Source organism: Porcisia hertigi, chromosome 32, assembly GCF_017918235.1.
Source record: "Porcisia hertigi strain C119 chromosome 32, whole genome shotgun sequence".
NCBI lineage: Eukaryota > Euglenozoa > Kinetoplastea > Trypanosomatida > Trypanosomatidae > Porcisia > Porcisia hertigi.
Genome location: NC_090591.1, coordinates 302,246 through 315,547, shown reverse-complemented (window position 1 = coordinate 315,547; position 13,302 = coordinate 302,246). Strand labels below are relative to the sequence as shown.

Sequence of the window (13,302 nt, the reverse complement as noted above, 5' to 3'; positions counted from 1 at the left end):
ACAAGCATCGCCTCACGCGGCGATCCAGCAGTACAGAAAGAAAGCAGGAACCAAAACAAAAAGCAAGGCATCCACGAGGAGGATATAGTAGAGGCAATGAAAGGGCCAACGAGTTGGTCTACACACACAGACACGCACACGTAATTTAAAAATGGAGATCCAGAAGAACTACTCGAGGCGCCCCGACTTGGAACGCGCAGACTAAAACAAACTATTGCGTGGTACTGAGCTCCGCGGCTGCCCCGTTTCCTTCCCGTTCCGCTGCACCCGTGAGCAGTGGCACAAGAGATGGATAGCAAGGACGCGACGATGGGCGCGCCATGTGGAGGTGAAGGAAAAGCAGAAACGGGGAAAAGGGCTCTCAAATCAGAAAGGCGAAGGAGAGTAGCTCTTGGGCAGTCGGTCGGGCTTCTGGGTTTTCTGCACAGCTCGCTAGGGCCAACTCACGCATGTCATTGTCGAGGTTGTCGGGAATTTCGACGACGATGACATTAGCAGTGAGGCACTGCACAAACTCGTGGTCATGGCGCAGCGGCAAAGCGTCTGTCCTCTCGGGGTCAGCCCACTTCCATGGCAATCGACCCAGAACCATCTCCAAGAATGAGATACCGAGGGAGTAGATGTCGGAGGCGGAGGTGAGCGGAAGATTGCGTGCACCCTCGGGTGATATGTATACGGCTGTACCGCGCATCAGCCGGTCCTCGTTGACGCAGCACGCCTCTGTGAGTTTGTCCGAGGCAGAGCCGAAATCGGACAGCTTGCAGACGCCGTCTACGCCAAGCAAAATGTTGTGCGGCTTCACGTCACCGTGCGTCGTCGACTCATGCAGGTACGCTAACCCGTTCACAATATCGAGCATAAACCGACGCACCACCGTGCGAGGCAATTTTCCAAAGTTGTTGATGATGTCATGCAGCGATCCGCCCGGCATGTACTCCATGACGATCGCAAGGTACGATTGGGTGACGCAGCACGAGATATAGGGAACAATGTTGGGATGGCGCAGCTTGGCGCACGTACACACCTCCGACACCATTTCCTCCTCTTTGATTCCGCGGTGCAGCCGGGGTATGCGCTTGATTGCCACCTGCACACCGTCGTCCGACATGCCGAGGTAGATGTAACTGAAGGCACCACGACCAATCGGATAGAGAGAAAGCTGCCACTCGTGCTGATTCACGTCTCGCAACACCTGTGGCTCGTCGGCGCTTTGTGGAACCACACCAACGGCCTCCGTTGAGGCCCCTGAAGATTCAAAAACGAAGGCGCTTGTGAGAAACGACGGGGCCTCGCTCTCGTTGTCCTCGCCGAGGACCCATGGCAAAGAGCTTCCAGCCCCGCTGGCTGCCGTCGTGCCCAGGCCAGGGGCTCGCGGGTGCAGGGGAGGAAGGCCAAGGCCTGCACTGCTGACACCAGCCACAGGGGACGCTAAACCAGCTGGGAAGTCTGGGGCCCCCATTGCGGCCGTTAGAGCCCTCTCGGTGAGATGCGAGGGCTCGATCACCTCGCCATCATTCGTCACAGACGGCGAAGGCACCGTCTGCGAGTTGCCAGTCGGTGTAACGTTGCGCGCGACAGGGGATGAGGCCTCTGCCGCAAGCCCTCCTATCACTGCAGGCGGCACCCCAGTGCCATCGTTGGGTAAGCTGCGCTCGAAGACCGGTGTCTTCTTGAACAGATCACACACTTCACCACTGCTTGTCGTCACGCCGGCGGGGCCGCTGGTGTCACAGTCGTACATCATAGCACCCCCGCCCACCACCAACTCGTCCTGATTGCTGGATGTAGCGTTCAGTGCGTAGACGTCTTGGATGAGATGGATATACTTGCTTGTGTCTCCAGAAGCGACCCGGTCAACGCAGATCTGGCGCAGTCGTTTGAGGTGCACGCTCTCGCTGTGCGCCGAGTCAAATGTCATGATCGCCTCCCTGTATTCACCCTTGCACATCTTCGAGAGACCATCCCCCATCTTCTTCGGCATGTCTGCATTATCCTCCAACGACGAGCACGGGTCGAGCAGCTCGCAGAGCGTCACCTGCGAAACCTCGTCCGGAAAGCGCACGCAGTCAATGCGGTACCACGGGATTTGCGCGCTACTCGTCGCGAAATGCGAAAGAGTGTCCGTCGTGGAAGCAACGTGACAACCGATGTCCCATAGCACCTTAGAAATGTCCAGCATTCGTTGCGTGTCGAAGACCACGCGAGCTTTACTGTGTCGCGCACCACACGTGCCGACAAGAAAGGGCATGCGGACAGCGAAGCAGACGACACGGCTGCGCATGAACTCCGGGACGGACAGGTATACATCCAGCGCGAAGCGGCAAATTTTCGACACCACGAGCGGGTTCTGCGACTGCGTGCCAAAGTTCACGAAGAAACTGCTGGAGCTGACAGACTCGATAAAGCCGGTGTATTCTTCGGCGTGTTGCGAAATGATATCCATAATGAAGCACGCCTCAGCAGTGTCCAGTGCGCAGTGCACATCCACCAGCACCATCGCGACATCTACACAGGAGAACTCGTTCGTGTTGTCCTTTACTATGTTAGCGTTAAAACGAGTACGCACGCGGCGCGTTTTGCCGTCCGCGAGATCGATGTCGTCGCGAGAGCCATCGGACGGGGCCAGCGTCATGACAGCTGCTGGCACAAACGTGCGCATCTCTCGCAGACTCCGCTCGACCCGCACAAAAGCCTCGTGAATGCCGCGAATTTCAGTAATGTACGCCAGCCAGCCCTGCACACGGTAGTCCCTGTCGTCGCTATTGGAAACGTCCAGGTTGGAGGCGCGGATGAGCTGCGGAATAAGCCGCTTCATCTCCCGCACAACAAACCACGCAATCACCACCGCAACGACAGCGGCGATCACCACTACCAGGACCGTCACCGTAATGACCACCGTGCGCGCGGTAGAGAAGGCGCTCTCGAAGTCAGCCCGAACCACCACCACGCCAAGAACAAGGTCCAGGCCATACGAGTCCTTCACTCTCGTGAGGTTCAGAAATGCGTTGTTGCCTCTGAACCGAAAGGTGATAAGAGCAGTATCCCTATTCTCTAGTACCTTGGTCAATCTCCCGCTCTCATTGACCACCTTCATGGCAGCTACAATGATCGGCTCCGTGATTTCGTAAATGAAGGTCGGCGTGTAGACGGTAGCCCCAACCGAACTGTTTAGCGTTCTGTGCTGCACGGATTGGTTCCAGCTGTTCACCACAAGAATGTTACGCACGGGGTCCACGAGGAAAATGCGGCCGTTCTCGCGCAGAAAGTCAACGAGGGTCGTAGTTTCTCTGATAATCGCGTCCGACGGGGAGCCCGCGACGCAGTAGCCGAGCTTGCCGTTCACCGAGAAAGGCATTGCGAAGTTGAAGTATGTCGAGGTGGTGTTATCAGGAGCCAGAAGCCAGCGCGTGTTGTTTCGAGGGTTGGCGACCCAGGTCTTCACGATCTGGTTCATGGCACCGCCAGGGTGTGCGATCTCGCGTTGAAAGTCGAAGTACCCCAACAAGTTTGGCGGCAAAACAACGGTGACGCTTCTGTTGTTCATTTCGAGCATCGGTACTAAGTCGCATGTGCGGCTATAACCGCCATAGATTCTCCGTATCTGCGTTGCATCTGTTGAGATCGGGTTTGTGTATCCGGCATTCGTGTAGAGACCGCCTTCGTAGACGAATCGTAAATAGGAAATGGACGCGTTGAAGCGAGTGAGAACCGTAAGCAGCGACATCAGCAGCCTCACTGGGTCGTGTGGAAAATTGGTCTCCTCCAGTGTCGTGTTATGGCGCTTGATGTAATTGAAGGTTACGATATGCACGAATGCCGGCAGCGTCGCTAGGCTGTTCTGTGTGATGCAAGCTACGCCCTTCATTGCCTCACTCAACAGATACTCTGTGGTGCGGGAGTTGGACTGGACGCCGACAAAGTAAAAGGGGAGGAATCCCAGCAGGCCGACAATGACGGCACCAAAGCACATGATGAAGGTGACGGCGGGGAGACTGGAAAGGGTGCAACAAACCTGTGCCTCCTGCTTCTCCAGCAACGACGGTTCATCGTCCGAGTCCACTGCGTGCAACTCAATCAAGTTCCCGCGTTTGCCGTTCCACGGGCCCTCGGTCCGCTCAGAGACCAGACCCCTTACCGTCTCCTCTGCACAGAGCCCAGAAGTCGTGTCAGCCCGGTTGCCAGCGTCGCAGCTCGCCTTCCGCACAGTGTTGGTCGTCCCTGCCATCATCTCTGGCTCGCCGATAGGACTTTCAAGCGAAGAATCTGAACTACTGCTGAAGAGATGGCCTTTGAGTGGGTTGCGCATAATGAAGCGCCGGCCATCGGAGTAATCCTCATCGTCCACGCCCGCGTCCTTCTGCTTCGGTGGGCCCTTTGATGGATTCGCATTGTTTCGCTTGCTGCCCGAGCTAGTTGCGAGGTTCACCGACATCCTGCTACTCCGCATCATCGTAGAGGTGGTGCCAACTCCAGTAGATGAGTTGCTCGCTTGATTCTGCTGGAAGCCAAGTCGCGAGTAGTTGACAGGTTCACAGGAGGAACGTATCGGATTTGCGGAGTTGGAGTTTTGTGTGACCGTGTTTAGCACCCCCGTGTCGCCACCACCCACTTCGGGTGGCCGGGTCTTCGGCAGGGTTGACAAACACGAGGGACGCGAAGCTTCAGAATTTGCCGATGGCGCTAGCGCTGCAGACACACTTGACTGCCCCGGACACACCGCAATGACCCTGGGTGAAATGGCTCGCTCACTATGCAAAGCATCGCCCACAGTACCCGTGCAGTCGCTGAAACTGCACGGGTGATTCTCGTCAATGATAACCGACTGCGCACCCTGGCAGGAAAGCATGACTGCTGCCCCCGTCCAGTAATATGGGTCGATGCAGTACACTTTCCAGCGGTACCTAAAGCCTGAGAGGAAATGAAGCAGCGCCACTCCACCCACCCACCGTCTTCCCCCTGGACGCGCGTGCGTAACGCTCTGCGCCTCGTACCCCTGTCGGCGGTGAGAAGCCAGAGAACCTATGCGCTGATGATACCGAGGAACGTGATTCCTGGGGGGTGGCGGTGGGGGTTAGGGAAAGGGAGGGGAGGGGGGGCAGGCCAATTGAGAGAAAAGGGGGACGAAGAACAGTCAAAACAAATGAGAAGGCTTCAAAAAAAAATGTGACACACAACTTCCCTGCGCCTCGTGACTTTGTTATTCGATGTCCGATGTGAACGGAGGGAGGGAAGAAGAGAAGGGGCAAAAAAAAACTGGAAAAGGGGAAGGGAAAAAAGAAAGCGTCGGAAAGAGAGGAGTCCGGGGGGAGGGGGGAGGGGGAGGGGGAAGACACACACGCACCAAAAAGGGGGGACTGTCAAATCACAGAATACACAAAATTACAGGGAAGAAACGTACAAATAGAAAACACGCATACAGGCACAAAGAAAAAATGAGTTGAGGTACGCGCGCGTGCGTCAGTGGAGAGTTCGTGGAAGACAGTAAAAAAAAGGAAGAAAAGAAAAGGAGTGAGAGGAGTGCGCAGGACTGAAATGGAAGACAACTTCGATTTCTTTTTATGTGTGGGGGTTTTACAAGAAAATGACGGGTGTGAAAGATACAACGGGGGGGGGGGGAGAAGAGAGGGGGAGAGGGGGGGAGATGGGACGGACAATTGTTGCTTTTTATGTGAAAGAGTCCCTCAATGAGGGCCGGGGATGCACGCACGTGATTACAGATAGAAAGGGGAGCAAAAAAAAAACGCTTCTCCCTCCGCCGCCCGTTGGCCAAGAAAGAATTGAACTCGCTCCAAGAACGCCTGCAGCCAAAGCAACGAGGAATTACGGGGGAGTGCGTGTGTGGTAAAAGAGATGGGGGAGCTGTGGAAAAATTACTGTACGGAACGAAAAAAAAACACGCGGAAGGGACTTGCCGACGCGAAAAGGTAAACTGCAGTCGAGTAGATTTTGAAAAAAAAAACGAATAAATAAGTGGCGACGAAGCGCGTGTGTCAGAGGAAGGAGGAGAAAAAAGTGCCGATGTATTGGCTCAAGGATGGAGGCTTGCCTGTTGTGTATGCGTACGCTTTTCTGTTGCTGGTGTATAGAATGGGTGAAAACAAAAAGCAAACTTGTGAAGAAGCAAAGTCGACACTAATATGCAACAGCGCAACAATGTCAACACACGTGGAACAAAAATAAAACGGGGGAGAAAAAAAAGAGGGAGAAGATGAAAAGACGAAGCGTGGGTGTGGGGGGTGAATGAGGGGGGGGGGGGGGAGGAAGAAAGAGAGGAGGAGGGAGGGAGGGGGGGAGGGGCAGGCAAATAAAGAACTCTTTTTCGGTTTCCCAAAGAAAAAAATACGAACACGGACGCCCAACTCGAAATAATAATGAAAAAAACGAAAGCGCAAAGGCAAAAAAAAGCAGGGGGAATAAAGTGCAGGTACGTACAAGCCGATCAAATAAATATATATATGTGTGTGTGTGTGTATCTATAAAAATATAAACAAGAAAATTGAAATTCACGACACGTAAAAAATATATATATGTATATAGAAGACGAGGCCGACAGTACAGGGAAAGACAAAAAAAATGCGAGGAAGAAGAAGCCAAACAGATAAGGTAAAAAAACGACACAGGCCCACACTCACATTAGAGAAATACACCAAATACAGGAGAGGGATAGGAGGCGCAGATACAAACAAAATATACGCATCAAAAAAAGAACACACAAGCTCAACTCCAACACATTGAAGTGAGAGTTAAGATGAACTAGAGTATCAGGGTGGGAAAGGGAGAGAGGTGACCAAAGAAGTTTCGGATGAGGAGAGGGGAACCACGCAGGAAAACAAAGAGAAAACTGCTGCTGTCGACCCAACAAATACTGCGAGCTATCAGATGATCACACACAAAAAGAGGAAAAAATGATACGTGATGAAAGATAAGCAATAGGGTGCTAGAGCGAGCTTCACTGTTTTGCACAACTCCCTCGCCGAAACCCCCGCGCACCGAGATGTCTTTGAGGAGCAAAAAAAAATTTAGAGACGAATCTTGAGAAAAAAGTTGAACTCAGACAAAAAAAAAGCAAAACTCAGTTAGAGCAGACGGAGAGCACGTCTAGAGGAAAGCCTTTTGTTTTTTCTTTTGGGAGAGCGCTTTTTCAAAGAATAGTCATTAAAAAAAAGGTACGAGAGGGATTTAGAGACGAAGAAGTGCGAAAAAAAAAATACTGCGATTTTTTTCCGGTGCGCAAAAATGCAAAAGTGGTAGCAGAGTGCAGACAGGGAAGTCACAGAACTCGGACGCGACAGGTTGAAAGAGAACGTGAGAGAGTGAAGAAAAGGGGGGGGGGGGTGAGGCGAAACAGAAGGAGGGAGAAAAGCAGGGAGATACACACACACACAAGCACACGCGCAAAAAAAAAATACAACTAGAATAAATAATATTTGAGAAAATAAAATAAAATGGAGAAGAAATTCCTGTTCACTATTGCCCGAAAAAAACGACGGCCGGAAACAGCCAATTGATAATACCCTCAACCTCCACCCCAGAAAACTTAAGGGAAAAAATGATGACCTGCCACAAAATGCGTCGCAGCAGGGGCCACCAGGAGCACGGTGAGACACACACCAAAAGAAAAAAAGCGGAGGAGAAAACGCTTCACACAAACGTGTGTACGTGTACAACGAAGTTGTAGCGAAGAGATAGGGGGGGGTGAAAAAAAAAGGAATGAGTGGGTTACGGTCAGTCAAGAGCTTTCAACGTATGAGGGGGCAATTTTCAAGATGAAGCGGGGGGGGGAAGGGGAACACCACAGCCAGAAATTCTGATTTGGGATAGATGCAGACGCAACAGCAAAGGAAAAAAAAACAGAGGGGTAGCAGGAGAGAGACTGCCTTGAGGCCACGTGTTACAGCTTCGTGAGTGTGTATATGTAGCGGGGTACAAGTCGATGACTATACACGCTCACGGAATGGGGGCGGCGATATCTCTGTGTAGGTTTTTTTTGAATTCAGGTGGGTAACGGCGTCTGTTCAATATATTCTCACCACCTCACGAGGACCGTCAAGTCCGATGAGGATGCTTTGGACAGCACGAGGCGAAACAGACTGCTCAAAAAAAAAAAAAAAGATCGGTCCCCAAGAGCGAAGACACCCAAAACGTCAGGAAAGTTGGAACAAAAGGCAGACGTTTCTATATACCGTCTTTCTCCACTGCCACCGACACCCACGGTGTCTATTATTATTATTAGCCTTGTGCGCGTGCTAATTAGGCGCGGGCTCAAAAAACGGAGGCAGGGTGACCGACCCCCGCCCTCGACTCACGACTTCTCCGCTCTGCTTTCACTTTGGCTTTGTTCCAAAGGCGACGTATTTGCAAAAGGGAGAAGAGGACAGGGGGGTGCCTACTGCACTCTCCCTTTTGGGGTGTATGTTCGACTTTTACTCCGCCCTGTCCGGTTCTTTTCTTTCCCCTACGAGAACACCCTGTGACACATAGACATACAGATTCAGAGCGTCACCGACAGGGGCTAGACCGACAGCGCCAAGAGCCCCAGAAACGTGGGTGCCCGACAAAAAAAAAACACTAGAAAAGAAAATCGCAGGTCCGTGCAGACGCAGGAACAGAGTGATACGGTGAACTGCGACGACAATAAGCGAAAACGGCTGGCAAACGGGAAAGTGACGCGTCCGTAGATAATTTGGTGCTCACCACGATAAGTAGCGACAAAAGGGCAGAATGGGGGGGGAGGGGGGCAGAGGAGCCCGGCTCTCTCTCTCTCTTGTCGTGTATGTGTTCGCAAGCGCTGTGAGAACCGCTTTCTCGTGTGTGGTGGGCCCCATGACCGAAGGATGCCGGAGCATTTGTGTGGGGAATGGTGGTACCAACAATCATGGATTGGTGGAAAGAGGCAACGAGTTGCATAGGCAGGGAGAGAGAGTACGTGAAAAATAGAAAGAAATACAGAGATAAGCAACACCAAGTGCGTATTGAGGGCGAAGCTTTCAAGGGTAGCGATAGCTATAGTGGTGGTGAGTGAGAAGACTTGTGTCATTACATTGAAGACGAAACAAGAGAGCGTGATGCTCCTCAGACCCTTCCCCGAGTTATCCACCATTCTCTGTGCACATCCCCGTCGTAACCGCAGAGCGTCAAGCCTTGTCAGTTCCCCCCTCCGTACCTCCTCATCTGGTTGTCGACATCTAAGAGCACAGAGGCCTGAAAAGAAACACAATGAGCTCAGAGAGAGGAGTATGGAAGCAGACGGGCACTATCACGCCGTTTCCGCCACCTCTTTTACCCCGGTAGAAGCCAATAACCTATGGCCGAGATGGGGGAAGGAGAGCGGCGCGGGGAAAAAGGGGGGGAAACAGGAGAACAGCTTTCTTTAGCTTCGCCACGGAGAAAAACAATTTTCTCTCGGAGTTGCCGTGTGCACAGGTGTGGGGGGAAGAGGGCGGGGAACCCTGTACGTCTCTCTCTGCAAATATATATATAAATAGGTAAAAGCATAGCAGGTAAAAAAATTGAGCAGTAACAATCGTTTTTCTTTCCTTTTGTCTCAAATCAAGACACCAATCACCTTTGTACCCAATCCGCAGATGTCATCTATGAACGAGGACGGGGAAGGGTCTCACATCACCCAGCGGGGATGGTGATTAGAGAAGAAGACGTACGAGGCACATGCGGGAGCGGTACAGTCAAGAAGCAAAGAAAGGTGAAACCGACCAAAGGAAAGAGGACAAAGAGCGAAGTCTCACGCACTGCTCGGCCATATCGCATATCCCTTTGTCCCCCTCCCCCCTCCCCCCCCCCCCCCCCCCTCTACTACTACGACCACCACCACCACCACCACAGCTCCGTCCGATGACGAACAACGCATTCTCGGGAGGAGGCGTTCAGCCGTCAATACAAAAGGGACGCCATGGAAAACGGCTTCGCAGCGAAGGACTTCCAGTGGGTGGTCTCAAGTCGTTGCACTGCCCTTCGTCGCTGAGGAGTCCATCTGTCCCTCGCGGAGGCATTTTGATGTACGCTAGTCCACTCTTTCTTCAGACGCTCCAGCAGCTCGCACTCCATACTCGTCGATCCCATCTGCCAGAGGTCGCACTGGTCATGATAGTCAGCGGATGATCGAGAAAACGTCATCACATGAGAGACAAAAAGCGATGCAGCCTCCTCAACGCGAACTGGGGACAGTGGAAGACGCAACAGCGTCACGTGTGAGGTGGAGCGGCCGTCCGCGCCGGTCTTGGGCAGCTGCCACACCTCGTCCCTCAAGTCGTCGCTATCCAATACCACCCGGCCATGTGCTTCGTGCCAACGCTTCTGCTCAGCAACACTCACGACACACACGCACGGATATGCGATTCGATGCTGCACTGTGAGCCTCGGTAGAACTTGCACCCGCTGCCTCCTACCCGCGGGCGACGCGTGCAGCAGCTCGACAACGGGAAAGTATGACATTTCCCGTTCTCTTACGTAACTCGGAAGGCCGGTGAAAGCGGCTGCGATGTGCCGCGGGTGTGCGGCTGCGCAGCAGAACCGGCGCCAGCGATAAAATCGAATGAATTCGGCGTGTAGTCTCTGCTGGACCCGCCAGTATGCACGCATCGTCCCTGTTGTATGCTGCTCGGCCGGCATGAAGAGCTCCGCCGGTGGCGGTCGGAACTCGACAATGACGCCTGGGTGACCGTCATCGAGAAACACCTTTTGACCTTCCCAGAGGTAGATGCCTGCCTCCTCACCGATGAGAGCAGCCTGCCACAAATCCAGACTAGTATACGGCGACGATTCCACCACGTCAAGCGCCGCCGCACTCGACGACTCCACCGCTTGATGGGACGAGAACGCTTTCGATTCCACCATGAACATATCAGCGTTATATCGCTTTCCATTGAGCCGGTGCTGCTTCTGGCGCCACTGTTCCAGCGACACGGCGATGTGCTCGTGCAGCCGTGTGCAGCCAGATCTGCGCAGCGGAAAGTAGGAGGGTAAGGTGTTGATGGCGGGGTGCATGTGCGGCGGTGGCACTGCGGTTGGCCAGCGATGGTGATCTTCTTGCCAGACCAATACCCAGCCGAACCTCCTCATGCTCCCGAGTATGTAGGAAATCGCTTCTTTCATTTCCGCTGTAGAGAGTCGAGACGGGGAACTACTCGAGCCGGCAGACGGTGCGGTGTGGGGTGACACCAAACCATCCCCGGGAACAGGGTGGCGCATCTGCGCCCCCACCGCGCAACCTGCTCGTCCGACCTCTCCATGACGCACCACGGGAAGACGAGGATCGACGTAGAATTCATAGCTCAGGGTGAAGGCGAGCCGAAGACAGCCATGATCCTCTGTTGGACTCGTCAGTGGCCACGCCAGAACACCACGACCGCAACTACAGCTCCGGATAAACTGAATGGCGCTCATCAAAAAACTACGGGTCAGGGAAGCAGAAGGAGTGGCTGTCTCCACGAGTTTCTCGGTGGCTGACAAGTGCTCCTGGCGGGCGTGGTACCAGCGCAGCTCCGCAGCCGTTTTGTGGAGAAGCGTTTCTGTATGTTGCAACTGTCTATGTCGCTGAATCAACCCCATCTCCAGTAGTGCTGGCTGAAACTCCAGAACAAAGAGGTCCGACAGACACCCATCACGTGCGAGCAGCGAGCCCGCATCAGAAACGAGGGTCGTAAAGTACCGCGGGTTTGGAAGGGACGCATTCACTGATGGACCCCCTGTTGTGGAAACATCGGCGGAGTGCACACTGGCTTTCAGACTTCGCGAGGTTGCCGCATCCGCCGCGTTGTGCCGCAACGCCCGCTGATACTCCCGGTGCTCTTTTTCTGCGTCACTGGCCAGAACGTACGGCAACGCACAAGAAAGCTTTGCGTCAGACGGCAGCACGCAAACATCTGACCTGCCTTTGCGCAACACCCACTCCCAGCTGCGCAGGGGCTCTGGGATCCGCTGAAGGCAGTCAAGCGCTGGACAGGGGTGATGATGTGGGTGCGTCGGCGGTTTCACATCGCCCACAAAAGCGAAACGCCTAAAACTACCCATTGTGAACGAGACAGGGTCGTGTGTGGGTGTTTGCTTCTCCTCTGGCGCCGTCGTATCCCAGCATCTAACAATGGGAACCTCTATCTGCGCCCTCGGCTGCGATGGGCGTGCTGCAGCGCCGACCTGCGCGCTTGCCTGTCGCGGTGGCAACGTCGTGCCCGTCATCGCAGCAGGTGGGTCGCAGGAAGAGGAGGGTACGGCCACGGCAGTTGCTCGCGCTTGAAGGGAAAGGAGGGCGCTCCGCAGCTTCGAGGAAGCTGGGAGAGGCAACCAGACGGCAGCGCATGCGCCGCATTTGTACAGCGGAGGCGAGAGACGAGGCGTCTTGTCACCTTCAGCCATGTCACCTTTGAGACGCAGCGCCAGCTGCAACCTGTGACTGGACAAAGTCCCTATGAGTGGAACCATGTCCGCAACCTCCACGTTCACAAACAACAGCACAGAAGCAACTTCGCCGGGGCGCGAGTGGTTCAGCACGCCACGCCACGCGTCTATCACTTTCTGAGGATCCGCATGAGAATTGATGAGCCAGCGAGTCACAACCCAGTGAATGCGAGGTGGCGGCGGTTCGCGCTGCATGCCGTCACGGGTGGCGTTGCTGCCACGATCAGGACTGCCAAAATCTGGATTTAGCAAAAGTCGAGCAGGAGAGCGCGATACAGAGACTTTTCCTGGAGGGGATACCGGCGTTGCCTCCCTACGGGGCTGATGCGAGGGAAGAAACCGCCGTTCGTCTTTGATGGGCGACAGTAGCAGGTCCGCACATGCAGAAGTACTGCCTTGTCGCAACTCTTCAACGTCCTTGGAGGCCCTAAGGATGCTCCCGGACTCACTCAAAAGTGAATCACCCTCATCTTCACCCCCCAGCGAAGGTTTGGTGTTCGCGGCACCGATCGGCTTCGGAACTGCCTGGAAAACGTCCACGTACGAGCCAGTCGTTATGCAGTGCTCAGGGCCGAGGAGTGCTGACGTGTGGGGAACCAACCGCACCGAGGGCAAATGCGGCCGATTTGGGTACTCAGCACAGTTGAACGTAACGCCTCCGTCGAGGACGGACTCACAGTGGTACGCCGCGTACACAGCAGTGGGGAGAACACGGTACAGAGTTGTGCAGGCGCTAAAAGTGTGTCCTGCCACTATCACCACGGGACTCTTGCGCGGGTCTCTCAGCAAATACGATAACGCGGCAAGCTGATGAGCAGCGTGCGTTGACCGCGGTAGACGGGCCCCCGAAGACTCACAGCGCAGCCTCCATCGGTGAGCGCAGGCTCGCAT

At 54.3% G+C, this 13,302-nt stretch overlaps 2 protein-coding genes across 2 annotated transcripts; both read right to left on the bottom strand.

Annotated features, from left to right (window-relative positions):
* Positions 1–361: 361 nt before the first annotated feature.
* Positions 362–4,846, bottom strand: JKF63_02443 (uncharacterized protein; the record flags this gene model as incomplete). The annotated part of the gene is made up of 1 exon (XM_067898468.1): positions 362–4,846. The coding sequence occupies one exon, from the start codon at positions 4,844–4,846 to the stop codon at positions 362–364; it is 4,485 nt and encodes a 1,494-aa protein (XP_067754625.1).
* A 5,042-nt stretch (positions 4,847–9,888) lies between these two features.
* On the bottom strand, positions 9,889–13,302 carry JKF63_02442 (uncharacterized protein; the record flags this gene model as incomplete). The annotated part of the gene is made up of 1 exon (XM_067898467.1): positions 9,889–13,302. The coding sequence occupies one exon, from the start codon at positions 13,300–13,302 to the stop codon at positions 9,889–9,891; it is 3,414 nt and encodes a 1,137-aa protein (XP_067754624.1).